Here is a 15,219-nt window from a genome sequence, read left to right as displayed (position 1 = left end):
TAGGTCTACTTTGCCATTTCTTAAGAATGTTGCTGTTCTTGTTTTTCTTCTTTAAAAAAAAAAATCACTTCAGATTTTTTATTTTTAATTCACTGAAATGGTTGACATGGACAAAAATGGTCTTCTGATTCATGTAGTGTTACTTTTGATTATTTTTAAAAGCAGGAACAGAGACAGGAGAGGCTGTTGGATGCCAGACTCTCACGGGAGCTGTTGAGAGTCCAGAGCAGCCTTTGCTATATTCAGTCTTGTTCAGACTCTTTTTCCTGAAGTAACTACAGCTTTTACAGATACAGCTTTCTCTTACATAATATTCAAAGCAATTGGTAGTAGATCTTATTCACTCTGGAGACCTTGACAAGTAAAGCTTTCTATTCCAGTATCATTTTCTAATGCCTGGTGTTAGTTACATCTTGCAAACATGGGCAAAGCTCTAATTATGGATAGTAAATTAGGCTTTACAACCTCCAAGCTGTTCCAGGGACATGACTAATATTTTAATGGAAACGCTACTAGAAATCACACAACAGGAATGTGAACCAAAGTCAGTGAATGTTGGTACGGGGATTAGTATTTCTGCTCTGATTTTTCCAAGTGTATGTGGCATGTCTTATACAGAATATCTCCTGGGTAGGTGAGTCACTTTTTAATAATAAACCCTGTTTTCCCCCATCCCACAGTGGTCTAACATGAGCTTTAGAACTCTTTTTTTTTCTTATTGTTTTATTTCATTTTTTCTAATTGCAAGGGTTAGAGACTATTGGTTGTATCCTGTATGATTTATTGCAAGCAGAAAGAATGTACTTTAATGAAATTTGATTAAGAGTTATTTCTGAAAATTAACCTGGAGTGTCTGGAAAGGCTGAATGTGAAAGTATGGCATAATTGTTTCTTTTTGTAGCAATTGCTGTTCTCTATCCTGATTATTGGATGTATGTTACATACCAAGGCCACCCCCAGCTTGTATCAGCACATCAGTTTGTGTGGAAGCAGAGTAAGTTGGATTTGTTTATACTGTTTCTGACTCTTTTTTTTTTTTTGATATCTCAGTGACTGTGTTTGGCTTATTGGTTGCTTATGATGTTACTGCAGAACTCTGGTGCAGATTAAGGGGCAGCAGGGAGAGGCAGGAGTTGGAAGTGAAGTTGCAGAGTGCACTTAGGCCTTTGTTCCTTGATGAGGAATGCCATCACTGCAAATCAACTGAACAAAAGACTGTGCCTGTGAAGTAAGCATTACAGTGTTAAGTTTTATCTGATCAAATATGTCCACTAATTTGCAGGTGATAGTGAATCCTGGGAACTCCTGTTAGAATCTCAGGGTGTGCCAAATTCTGTTTGTTCTTACTAAAGCTGCATGTGTAGTTATCTGCTCCTCTTCTTCAGTGTCTTAAGTGGCAGAACTCCTGTCTGTCAAAGGTATAGCTACTCTGAACTTTAAATGAGGAGGGAAAAAAAAGCTATTTGTTTTTGTATTGTCTGTAGTTGGTGAAAATGCCTATCTCTAAGCTCCTTGTGGCAAATGACTTTCAAGGACATGTGTTCCATATAAGCAGTTTGGATCTAAGGGCTTTCTGTCAGAAGCAAACAAAACCAACTTCAAAGCAGAACAAACTATGGTAAAGAAATAGCAATTTGTTTTTGACATATGGTTGCTCCTTGGAAATGGTCTTCAATAGGTTTTGCACAGAATACTTGAAATACTGTATTTGTTTTTGATGTTTGAGAACATATGTCAGAGAGGAGTTGCCCTTGTTTATTTCTCTTAGTAGAACTTATTCATATTAGTAAGTCGCTTTGTTTTTATTCTACCCTAATTCCACTTTTGAGACATGCTTTTTTTTTTGTAAGAAGCATGCATGTCCCTATCTTTCTTTAGCTAGTGTGGCCTCGTGTGAGATTATATTCTTTATGACTTTTTTAAAAATTGCTTGCCTTGCTAAGATGGTCCTCTGACACTGAATTATTATATTATTTATTTCCAAAATATGGTTAGTTTTCATCATTGCTTTGTTTTCTTAAGCATTTCATTAAAAATGCATTCTGTAGCACTTTCTTTATATGCTGGAGGGACAAGGAGCCTTTCTTTCTGAGTACTAGAGAAAACACCAAACCTCTATTTAGGCATCATTTTTCTCCACTTTGAAGCCAAAGCGGGTTTAGCTATTGATAATTCTTTGAAGGAGATGGTCTTGAGAGGAATTTGTTGTTTCCTTCTCTTCAAGAAGTGTAGAACTGAGATTGAGAGGAGGTTATAGGTCAGTTTTATTTCATATCGAGCTTATTTACTGTCATAGTTTGTTTTTGTTTTGGTTTGGTTTTTTGTTTGTTTGTTTTTTCCAAAATCAGTGTTTTGAAAATATCTACAGAAATACAGACAACCTAAAGTAGGGAGGCATGCATAGCTGTTGAGACCCAAGGAGTTATTAAGAAGAATAGCTCTTCAGAGATGTTCCTTTAGACCCCATGGTATTTAAACCAAAAAACATGTTAAGTCATACATCCTAGCAGGCAGAAGAGCTCTTATGTTATCAGTGTTCTTACATGTTTTCTTAAAAATAAGATTCATTTGCATAAGCATCCCAAAACAGATGACTTTGTGTGGGACAGAAAAGTTTTATAAATAGCTTTCTGCATGATATTGCTTTTCTTAAAATTGTATTTATTTTGTCATCAGATAGTCTTCAAGAACTTTGTTTATAGCAGTTCAGATCAAACTTTTGAATCATGCATTCATGTTAAATTGTAGTAATAAATATGGGTAATACTTCATGTTAGAAAAGGCAAAAATATACGCAGAACAAAAACTGTATAGATTGCAGAAAACTATTCTGGGAATAAACTTTCCTTCTGTGTGCTTCATAACAATGCTATATATAAAATCAATCTTAAAACAATCTTGAAATATTTATTAGAGAATTCAGTGTATCAGCATCAGAACTGTCAAGTATTAAAGGGTAATGGAGCTAAATTTGTTAGTGATACAAAACTACTGCCAGTTAGAAATAATTTGGTATTAAATAGGAGCATAGATTGTCACATTTTACCAGTTCTCATACGCTTCTACTTCACTGTCCTGATCTGTGAGAAATCAGGAGTGTCTGAGAACAGGAAAATCAATTACTTACTCAATTCTTTGCACATTTGGTATTTTTTATTTCTGTAGGTCATGGCCATTAAACATGAAATGCCCAGTACCAAATATCTTCCAAAATAACTTTGGTTCATTTAGAGAGCTATATATTGGCTGTTGCAAACTATTGAATTGCTTTTCCTTTTGGTTTATTGGTGCCTTGATGTGAGAGTTTCTGTGCTTATATTGCACACAAATGTTTTCTTTCTGTGCTTTTGAGTTTCCTGTCTTACTGAGCATCTCCTTTGTCTTGTACTGCAGTAGTTTGGAGCTACATGAGATTGTGGTTGTACTGTAACTTTTTGTATCTAAGCTTATTTGTTTTCAGTAATTATGACATATACCTCAGTATTTCAGATACATTTTTTACATTAACTATCTCTGCATCATTTTAAAGAATATCTGAAAGAGCTATGTTTATGCTGGTGTTGCAGGAATGCAGTTGCACCTACCATTGGGAATTTGTTTGAATTTTAAGTTGAGAGATCAGTTTTGTTTTGTGTAACTGTATGTAAATCTCATCATTTGTATAGAGTGCATACTTTTGTTCCAATTCTGAATGGAGAAGACAGTAAATCATGCAGAAAAGTCTTGAATTTCTTCTTACACAATAGCAGGGGAAAAACTGTCCTTATTCCCAGTAGTCTTTTCTTCAAACTTGAAGCATGTTTATTACTTAAACAACTTGCTTACATTGCTCAAGGTAAAAGAGGTAAGAGGACCTCTTATCTGAGGTAAGATGACCTTTGCAAAAGAGGTAACAGCTTGTATTTGAAAGAACTCTAAGTACTGTTGCACCCAAAAAGCAGGTTGTGTTAATTGGTGTTCATTTTGTATGACACTACCTCTCTCATAGTGTTATGCATTTATTTTTTGGACCGAAGTGTCATAAAACTTCAATGTCATGTTCAGTTTGAGTAATTGTTTTATTTTAAATTTATCCTAATTTATAGAGGGAAGGAAGACAGGAACTCAATATACTTGTGGAGCTACAATATCTTTCACATTTATGTAAACCCTACATACGTAGAGTGACTACTTAAAATGAAGAATCAGGTACTATAATAGGAGAATTCTACAACAAATTTCTGTTTTTTTTTTTTAGTTCGTGCTCTTTGATATTGAGGGAATTTGATGAATTGCAAGAATTGGTGAGCGAATGGCTTAAAGAATGGATACTGGCACAGTTATGTGACCAACAGAAGGGCTAAGACAGCTGTATGGAAGGCATAAAATATCAGGCAATCACTGTGCAGCTTGCAAGAAATGTATTGTTTTTAGGGGATTTGGGGATCTGTGTGATTTACAATGGGACTGATTTTCCCATCTTTAGCATTACAACTTCAGAAGAGAGTTAAGTGAATATCAAAATTGCTGTACAACATAGTTTTCATTGTGCTAGGGTAAACTTTTAATATAGATGATGTATAAATGCTTTTTGTACACAGCAGAATGATACATTGTTTTCTGTGCAGGTGCACTTTTTTCTTTTATGACAGGTGTGTGCGTCAGTTTATCTTGCAGTCTCTACCTATAGCAGTGCTCTTTTTTTACACTGAGGTATTACAAAAAAAAAGACCCTGCAGAGGGCCTATTTACTATTCATAAAAGTGTTTCTACTATATATTTGTAAATTTAATTAGTACATTTCACTGGATGCCTATATCTGTACATGAGAACGTTGGTGTTTCTAATGACCATTCAACTATACTTTAAGACAATTTCAGGAATATTTTATTGATACTACTGATTTGCAGGCTATGTGTATATTTAGAGCGAATCAGAAAAGAGCACTCTTTCTGATAGAATATACCTGTGAATTTTTACCATCACAGCTGTTTTTATGGAAATTAATTATGACAATACTCAACGAATGGAATGTGAAATTCATGATGACTTTACAGGTAGAATACTTGCTTTCAATCTTATTGATTGGCATGATTAATGGGAAACTGAAATTGTGAGTCTTAACAGCATTGTATTAAAGTGTTTGAATGATTGCTTGAGTTCTCTCATTCTTTCAGTAGATTTGCCTACTTTATCCTTGTTTGTGTAACTAAAACTTGACCTGCAGCACCCTGTGTAGGTCTTCTGGAACTGCAGATGTCTTGGCAATGTCATTAACTGTTGGAAGAGGAGGTGTGGGAGACTTGGTAGGAAAACCAGCAAAGGAATTTCAAGATATCTTTGGCTTAATGAGGATATGCTCATCCCAGGTTTAACGCTTATAAAAACAAAGGCAATCCACCTCTTCATGTTTGTTCCAAGTACCCAGACTATACAAAATTCCAGGCCTTAGCTGGATGTCTAGCATATGGCAATTTCTAAAACCTGAGCTAGTCCCTATTGTTCAGAACACTAGGATATAATTTTTCTAAATATCATGCTTGTCATTTCACTTGCAAGATCACTTCAGCCACATAAGGAATTAATTTTACAATCTGGACTGTACAGCTGGGCCATTTCACCAATCTGTAGTTAAATATTTCCCTAACTATTTTTAGGGGGAATCATTTTTAAATGGTTGTATTTATATCCATTTTCATGTTGAGGATGAGTTTAGCAGAGGTGGAATATAAAGCAGATAAGGAGAATTTATGTTTCACAGCTACAGGAATGGCATTCTCAGGAGACTGGTTGTCAGTTTCCACTGATGATTGTCAACAGCAGAGCCGTGTGATCCATTAATGCCTTTCTGAGTGAGTCTTGGCATTTTATACAAGTTAGAAGGATAAACTGTTTTCTCTCAGACTGTCCACTAAATGGAGTGCATTGCACTCACCAGACTGGTTTCACCTTGCTTAGAAGTTAAGCATGCTTTCATAGATCTGGTCTTTTGTAGATCTGGTGATTCAGTACCTTCTTTTAGCCATGGGACGTTGCAACTGTTAATATTTCATGTGACTTGAGAAATTATTGAATAAACTCGCAGAAGAAAAATCCGTGAGTACTATTAAATGATGCTTCTTGCTCAGGAATTTCTTAAAACCAGAAGATTGTGAAGCTAGGGGAGTATCTTCGGAGGCTTTAGGAAGAGGTGGGTAATACATCAGGCATGGCATGGGGACTGGCACAGTGATACCACGGTGCTTGCTCCACCCTGACAGAGAGGGAAAACTCCCTCTGGGGGACTGCAGAAGCATGTTTGACAGTGTGAGGTATGGTCCAGGCAACAGGTCTGGTTTGCTCTAATTAGGGCTGCAGTGATTAAGTAGAAAGTCACTCAGTATAAATTACATGATCACTGCCGTCTAGGAAGATCTGCACCTTGATGCTCCTTTTCCACTTTTCTGATCCTCAGTTTCAGTTTCTTGTACTTCATTTTCTCTACAGCAATTGTCTTGCAAGTAAAGAACCTAATCTTAACTACTTTTTCCTCACTGTTTTTGCCAAATTAGTACCCAAATTTGTATTTCTGATCCTGTTCACTAGGAAGTTCAGTCTGATGTGACATTACTGGTAGCTAGCTCCTGCTGGCCTGGCAAGGTCCTGCTCCTCGAAAGGTGCCTGGTTCTCCTCTTCAGGTAGCTGTGAATTTTTGTCTGTTTCTCATATAACTCTGCATTCTGGCTGTGAAATCCAGCTGTTCCTTATGGCACTATTGGTAATTTCTGACACTTCACCTTCACACTAGTGCCCATCCCACTGGCAATGTCTCATGTCCTATGCAGCTTGCTGTGCTCCGGCCTGGGCCTTGCTGGCAGCCTTGCTGTCAGCCTTGCTGTCTGCCTGTAGCCCTGCTGGGAGGAGGTCCATGCCCCTGGGGGAGGTCTGCATGCCCTCTCTGCTCACACGTCAGAGCTGTGCGGCTGGTGCAAGTCTCTGAGGAGCTGTGTGTTCATAGAGCCACAGAAGAGCCTTTGCTCTCACTGCTGTAACTCTTCTAAGTAAAGAAACTGTGCTGTGAGGGAAGCATCAACCAAAGAAAGTAGTTTTAAGATCAGTGGAGTTGCAAGTGTTCATGATTGGATAGGATGAAGTAATAGAAATAATTTTAATTTTGCTACTGAGATTCCATAATTTAACACTTTGTTCAGAACACAGAGTGTCCCTTTCAGATACATGTTTCCCTAAGGAATGAGACTGGGTGGGCAGGTTTCTCTGTTGTATGCTGCAACAGGAAGGGGAAAAAGGAGGAGATTCCAGTAAGAATGTAATCCTGATAACAAGTATCGCTTATGTGGAATTTAATAAAAATTTTTGTCTTGGAAAATATGTAATATAATTTATTTCAGGAAGATTGAAGAGTTGCTATTAAAATATTAGGTAAGAGATGATAACAGAAATATGAACCCACTTAAACTTTTATTCATAATATGAGCTAATATTTACAAAAAAAAAAGTAATAAATTCATGGGTGTTACCAATTGTCTCTTGTGACTATAACCACAAGTTATGCGTGAGCTTAGTAATTAAAAATTATGTCAGGATTTAGAAATCAGTCTTACCAATTTGCAAACTTTCAATTAAACAGATGTGTTCTTGTTTGAAATCCATGTTGTGGATCATACAGTTTTAATCTGTAGAATGTGACTGTGAGAAGTACAGATCTGAGACATAATTTTTCAATAGAGCTGTTGGTCAGTCACATCAACAGATAAAGATTTTATCACAAGAAAATGGTAGCAGGGAATAGTAGTTTCCAAACAATGCAGTTCTTCTACTGCATTATTAACTAGCGACTTTATGGTAGGGTACAAGTTAATATACCACTTTACAGCAAATGAACCCTGGCATAGTGTTTTTATGTTTGCTGTAATGTCCTCAAAGTAGTTTTTCTGAGTTTAGGGATATATACTATGGAAACAGAAAGGAAATCCCTTTATAGTCTTTTCTCATGTGCTTATGTATGTTGAATTAGTCAAAAGGTTGTTGGAAGACAAGTTGGAAGTTGGAAGACAATTCAGTGTTTCAATAAGAGATGTAACGGTATTTGTTAACTGGTGTGCCCTTTTATTTATGATGAAATTTGAGAGGGATAAAAAGGATTTGTTTGTATACACATTTTTAAGAGCACTTGCAGAAAGCTTCTGTTATAGAGCTAATAAATTATTTTTCAGAGAGGATAAATTTGAGTGCAGTGAACTATGACTTCTGAACAAGTTTATGGACACTAGTGGTGGGTTACTGACAGTTTAAGAAAATAATAATAAAATAAATCCCACAGTTCCGCATATTACGTGTTAGAAAGCATTAAGGAATAATTGTATACTTGTTGGCTTTGATTTCCTTTATGCCTAAGGGGAATTTGCTGGTTACAGGAGAAAAACGCTGCACTTTTCAAATGTATTACCCAAATTGTTTTCAAATCTTTAAGTATTCCACCTGCCTTATGATGCAACTGTTCATTCTGTGCTGGGGTGAAATAAAAGGATAAACATCTAACTCAAAATCTAGCACCTTTATGGGTTGTTTGCATTCTTGCTTGCTGCAGGAGATCTGAGAATGCTAATAGTGTTTTATTGATTGCAGTGAACAGTTGAATGTTAATAACTGACTGCTGGTGTGGCTCAGAAAAATAGCATGAATCACCACTTGGCTACTAAGATCAGCGGTCTTTTTCTAACAGTGTAACTGTGTAATACTTGTTTTGATCCAGGAAGTGAATTAAAGTTGACAAACTGAGAGACAGGAAGATCCCAGCTCCTTCAAAGGCACAGGCTATGGTTTTGTCTTCAAATCTTTTGCTCTTAAGGCTGCATCCAGCAGATCTGACTTTGTGTATTTCAAAGTTTCCTTATTATAATTTATATTCTTAAAAAAAAAAAGCTTTAGGGATGCAAAGCTCCTGCTGTGATTTCATTGTTCATATTTAAAAGAAAAAAATCACTTATTTCCCCAAGTATTGACTGACTTATGGATATGCCACAAGAGTTCAGAGGCCTTTAATCAGATTTTTCAGGAAAAAAAGACAGGAATATAAAATCTGAGATTTTCACTTATTTTTAAAGATGACTTAATCTAAGCCATATTCAAACTCCATTCATCTTCTAATTTTTTTGCCTGTGTTTGTAGAAGATATGATGGATTTTCTTGAAAGTTCTGGTAGTTTTGTAGCAAATACTTGCCTTTTTCAAGCATATTAATCCAGTCATACTTAGTATTCTGTTCAGGACCTGGAACAAAGCGCAGGTATGCATTTGTTGTGTAACTTAGCTGCTAAAATTCACAGCTGTGTCATTAGCAGAGAAGATCAATCTCACATCTGTAGAATCACTACTTTACATTTTTGTTTTATGCCTTATCTAGAGACAAATCTTAACCATTGTAATACTGTAAACATTTCTGTTCAGTATTTGTACTGAGAATTTCATTAATTAGTCATCTTGCTATTTTTGAAGAAATCTTTAAAATTTCACTTCAGGGAAAGGAATCTCTTGTAGCAGCAGATGCTCTGCCTTGTTAGTAATGGCAGAAATCTTTCAAATGTGTTTTATGGCCCTTGACTGAAAAAGCAGGATTTTAGAGGATGACGTGAAGGAAAGAATAGTGCTGTCTGTCATTGATTCTTATTTCAGACTTTAGTTCAGACTGCAACCTGCTACCTCCTTACATCCTTTTATCTTCCTACTTTTCAGCATAGTTTACTAATTTGGCCAGTAGCATTTGAGATTATAGCTGTTACTGTGCCTCTTTCCATTTAGTAATAGAAGTTACAATTAACATAATATTTATTACACACACTGCTCTTCATTGTATGCATGTCAAGAAATGGCACGACTGATTTGTGCCCGGAACTGCCATCATCCATCAGTCAGGTGGATAAAGCACTTGAAACAGCTTGGGTGTGGGTGAGCAGTCTCTGTCTACAGTTGAAGTAAGTTTCAGTCCTTATTTTATGAAAGAAGGTGCATAGAAGAATAATCACTTCCATGTCAAAAGGGCAAGCGGCATGTAATGGGTATGTTAGGTGCAGAAGTGCTTTCAGACTTTTGGGATGGCAAGAAGATAGGAACCCCTCATTTTCTATGGCTGGTGGGAGTTGGTTTAACAATGAGCAGACTTGGGTATAGAATAAAGAATTTAAATTTTCCAACTTGACTGACTCATGGGTTTTCTACCTGGGGGCAGATGTTCTCTGATGTTTCACTCAAAAGTAAGGTGAAGAATTAAATTTTCACTTAACAGCTGCCTGTCCATAACGATGTTTCTGTCATTAAAATTTAATACCAGCAAAGATGTGATTATCTGTGGACATTAAGGAAACTCTGCAACATACATCATTGCAGAAGTATCCTGTTAATTTGCTTGCCTGTCACTGAGTGAGTTATTTTGTATTTTTCTCTACTTCATTTTTTTCTTAGCTTAGGAAATGTGTACCAAGTATGCTGAGATTTGATCTAGAGAATTCCCTTGTGGTATTGCAGCTGTAGAGGAAGCAATAAGACCGAGACAGATTGCACAAGGAGGATTCCCCCAATACAAACGCATTTTATACTACCTAACCCATTTTGGTCATTTATTTTATAAAATTCCTTTGTTGGCAGAAGCACAGTTTTGCTGCTGTAATTACATATATGCTTGGTCCATTTTGTAGAACAGCAAGTCAGTTGTGAACTATGGTATTGCCTATTCACAACAGGAAAAGTGTGTGCTATCAAACTGCTTAGTATGAGGTGTGTCATAATATAACTGTTCCACTTTAGAGGAAAAACTATCTTAATGTTTAGTTTTTTTGTTAGGGAAACTCAGTTGTTCAGTCTCCCATTCTTTCATACTTCTTTCCTTCCCCTGGAGAATGGGTAAGAACTGTCATATAGGCTTTGTTATTCATGATCTTTGTAAAATGCTTAAAGCGTGCATGCACAAAAACAACTAAGAAATGTGCTGTTCTGTTCGTTTATATTAAAGAGGAAAAAGAGACATTTTTCATTCCTTTAGCATCTTTAATAGTTGAAAAATAATAAAAAAAATTCTGTTAACTTGCCTGCAAAATTTTGGTAGCAGTTATTTAGGTTGCTTAGGTATTGCAGATTCTGAAAGAAATTCTGTAAAAAAAAAAAAAACGTAGCTCAAAAATGTAGACCTCTTTTCTGATGAACTTCAAGTATTTTCTTGTCCTTAACCTCTCTGTAGCTTTTATCATTTTGATAGTGTTTTGCTTTCTGAAATGTGATTTTTTTCATTTGCTTTTGTGATCATCTGCTTTTCTGAGAATTCTTCCAGGTGATCTGTTGATTTATTTTATCTCTTAGTTTGTATTTCTTTGTTTCTTCTCCAAAAGGTCTTTTCTTACACAGTGGTGGGAAGAATATTCAAATAATATTTGTAACTATTACCTGTATGCTGACAATTCATTACTGGTGAACTGACTCCTTCATTTGAACTAATAGCCAAGGTGCATTCATACCACTTTGTGACTGTTCAGTTGTCATTTTAAACAGATCTGACATGTTAACTAAATATTATCTAATCTTCCTCTTACATGTTACTGGTTCTGTGCTTGACTGTTGACCAGCTTTGTTAAAATTATCAAAACATACAGGTTACTGAAGCAGAAAGGAAAAGTAGAACTCACATTCTGCATTTCTAAAATGAAAACAGATGTTTCCTAGCTAATTGTTAGGCTTCTCATAAAATCTAGCCAAAAATGATAACTAAACTTCCAAAAATACCACGCTGAAGAAAATGCTTCTGAATAGCATATCACTGTATAAGCTAAATTAACTCGTGCATATTATTTCAAAGTAAATGTGGGATTCCTACCCCCTTCAGTTGTAATTTATTCCGGAACTGACTTCCATGTTGTCTGTGCCACCCTACCAATTTTCTTATTATTCAACTGTCAGGTTTTCTCTCAATCACTTCTATATGTTTTAGGAGGCATTTCTTTCAGAGTAGTCCTCATATTTTATGATGTCGGCCCACAACATCAGAGATGGATGTTGGTTGTATGGCAGTAGAGGTTGATCCTTCCTGCCAATATTCCATTATGTTCTGTAACTGTGTGACAGCTGGCAGCAGAGGAGCAGCCTGACAACAGTGTCTGATATGGAAGTGTGCAAGAGTAAACATGTTTCAATAAATTTCTCCAAGTGAAAAAGATGGTACCCACTGACACTCATGGACGCTTGCTGAACATTATGGAGACTGAATAGTGGATGTGAGCACAGTGAGGTGATAGGCAGTGCATTTCAACAGGATGTCAGTGGGTCATCTCTGCTGGTATGGATTTTTATGAGCGCAGCATGCAGGTTCTTATTCATTGCTGGTGAAAATGCATAGCTAATGGTGGTGACTATATTGAGAAATAGTGTTTTGTAGCCGAGAATTTGCTTGATCAAGTAATGTTAGTTGTGATCTTTGTATCTGTTGCAGTTTCCATGGAAATAATTAGGAGGCATTACTTTCAGGGTTACCTACATATCTGCTGCCAATTATGGGAGTGTGGGAGGAAAATCTAGCCACTGCCTTTACTTTTTAAAATTTGTCTAAAAAAATTGCTTGGCTATCTGAAGCACAAAAATACTGCATTGGTTTAAAAAAAAAAAGACAACTTTGATTTTTGAGTGATGTCAAATGCTTCTTCCAGTTTGCTCCCAGATTCTACAATTCAAAGAGGCTATTTTTAGCTTCATTTTCCCATACCTATAACTCAGCCTTGTCAGCCTTGCTTACTATATAGAGATGTGTATTGGAAGGATTAAGAAAAATGTTAGTTTTTGACATGCTCTTAAGCAAAGAAGTAGATTTCTTTTGGGGAACAAGAAGATTTCTTGTCAGGGATTTGTTGCTTTAAATTTGCTTTTGTGTTGCTTGAAAATGATGTGGAGGTGACCATAAAAACGTGGCATGAATGCAGTCTGGTGTTGCAGCTTATTCATATAGTTGTTTCTTTGCAGTGCTATTAACAGAAGTCAAGTCATTGTTTGAGTCAAAGGAGGTGTTCAGGCATGGTGTTCCATCTGCACCATACGGTGCTTTTTCTTGGATGTGTCAGCAGAAGCCCTAAGCGTGGTGTCTAGCTCTCTTCATATCTGGTATTGATGTGAGTTTTAGCTTTTTAATATCATGGGCCTGGAGGATGAACTGTCTTCCAGTTTTTCTGAAAAACAGCTTTCCACCTGACTTCCTAGGTATTTTTCCTGTGTTTGGAAAGTATATTTGGGGCAACGATGTGAGAATTTCTATCCTTGATTCTCACAGAAGATTCAAGTTTAATTTTAAATTGCGAGTATTTAAGTAACCACTTACTTAAGTAACCATTCTTTCACTTCATCATAAACATTTTGTATACTAATGATGATGTTCTGACTCCTTTGGACTGCAATCATTTGATTGTAGGATGTGGGACCTAGGTTGACAGCACTGTGAAAGCACAGGATACAGTATCAGTGGGAGCCCTGAATACCCTCTGTGGCCTAGGCCTATGTGGTTGGCCTCTAAGCAGAGTAGGGTTGGAGCTGCTTCTAAGCACAGGCTCTGGCTCTTGTTCCTTACCTGTGCATACTGTGCTGATGGTGACCCTGCTTTGGTTGCTTGATTTCCTGGCTTGACCTCAGATCTGCTTTATTACTGTTGTGCTTCTGTACTTTTTGGAGGGTGCCTGGGTCATGGCTGATCCATTAGGAGACCTGATCTGCCCTGGCATGGGTACTATAGCACTGTGCTCCGTGTTGGGAGGTCACAGCCCTGCCCTACTTGTGAGATCTGTATTGCTACAAAAGGTAGCTGCCATCAAATGTAGTTAGCATGCTCAAACAGAAAGAGGTAATTATTCACATAGGTTGTGGTTAAACTGTGGAACTTCTTGCTGTACTGTGCTATGGTCGCTAAAGGTTCGTGAAGTTAATGAAGATGTTCAGTTGGGGAAAAAGAACTTCAGGTATTTGGTGTCTGAAAAGTTCAGGTCTGACAGAGTGCTCTGTAGAAATACAGAAACATACAATGTAGAAAATAGAATGTAGAAACAGGCTGGGCTTAATGCTTTTTAGGTGTTGTCTGTTTGCAACTATAAGAGATCCTGAGCGGAACAGACATTTGTCTGGTCCAGCACAATCACTCTTGTGTTCTTAATGTGAGGTTATTTAAATGTTTTGGGGACAGCAGTGGCAGTGATGTTATGGTATGCTCTTGAGCTGACGTTAAAGAAGTGTTACAAAACATTACTGCTATTCTTATCATGCTATTCTCAGTACAGTTCATTTAGCAGCAGTGATTTTTATTTTTTTCCTCCTGCGACTAGAAGGTAATTGATCCTTTGTTCTGTTCAGTTATAACACTGCAGCAGCAAACAAAGAGATGACATACAGGATTAGCTAGAGAGCTACTTCAAATTCTTCCTGATCATTCATGGGAATTTTTTTTTCACTTCAGTATTTTTTATTGGGTTTTCTATCCATGTAGTGTTTAAAAATTTTAGCTTTTTATAATTTTATTTGGAAGTAAGTCATTAGTTAGCCATTCAGCGTCTGGAATAATATGTGCAAGAACAAGTCACAAATGATGCATTACTTGTTTGAAGACAACTGAGCTCCGCAAGAAGGAAACTTTATTATGTTTTTCATACAAGTGTGCCTCGCTTATATGGTCAAATGTTCAAGCAAGATCAGGCCATAATAAAGAATATGACTCAGTAAAGGAGAAAGAAAAGTTTAATATATACCAGTGAACGCATTGGTATACAGTTCCATTTAGTGCAGCCAAACACACACCTTCTTGAAATATTCTCCTATATCAGTTGAGGATTTAATTTGAAAACCAGGTTTTCCCTTCTCTCACTTGGTCCTTTAAAGCTTGTCCTCCCCAGGAGAAACAGTTGCATAGAGTTGACGAGCTGTTTACTTAAAGTTTCAAAGAAATCTGCTATCTGATTTTGCTTGGTTGATTCAAGAGAGGGTCTATACTCTTGACCTAGTATTTTAAGGTAGGTAGAACTAGATTTGGTGAAAAGCTATGGTTAGGTCACTAAAAAGCTGATCTATGTTTTACATAATTTTACATATTTTTTTGTAAAGCTGATTAACTTGTTACAATTTAGGTACTAACAAGATAGTTTTCTATTTTACATCTTCATTCCAAAAGTCAACGTATGTGTCTCTCGGAAATCTTTCCCTGAATTCAAGAAATTCAAGAGAAGGGGAAAAG

The 15,219-nt window shown here is 36.5% G+C and overlaps 1 protein-coding gene across 11 annotated transcripts in view; it reads left to right on the top strand.

Moving 5' to 3' along the window:
* The first annotated feature begins 915 nt into the window (after positions 1-915).
* Positions 916-15,219, top strand: part of GPHN (gephyrin) — a 227,754-nt gene continuing 213,450 nt past the window's right edge. For all 11 annotated transcript variants that reach the window (XM_031553589.1, XM_031553587.1, XM_031553583.1 and 8 more), the window contains exon 1: positions 916-994. In XM_031553589.1, coding sequence (XP_031409449.1) covers positions 931-994 — 64 coding nt within the window. In that variant the 5' untranslated portion in view covers positions 916-930. The remainder of the gene's footprint in view (positions 995-15,219) is intronic.

The sequence above is a fragment of the Meleagris gallopavo genome, chromosome 5 (genome assembly GCF_000146605.3).
Source record: "Meleagris gallopavo isolate NT-WF06-2002-E0010 breed Aviagen turkey brand Nicholas breeding stock chromosome 5, Turkey_5.1, whole genome shotgun sequence".
NCBI classification, from domain to species: domain Eukaryota; kingdom Metazoa; phylum Chordata; class Aves; order Galliformes; family Phasianidae; genus Meleagris; species Meleagris gallopavo.
The sequence above is the reverse complement of the archived record's forward strand: the minus strand, read 5'-3'. Positions and strand labels throughout refer to the sequence as shown.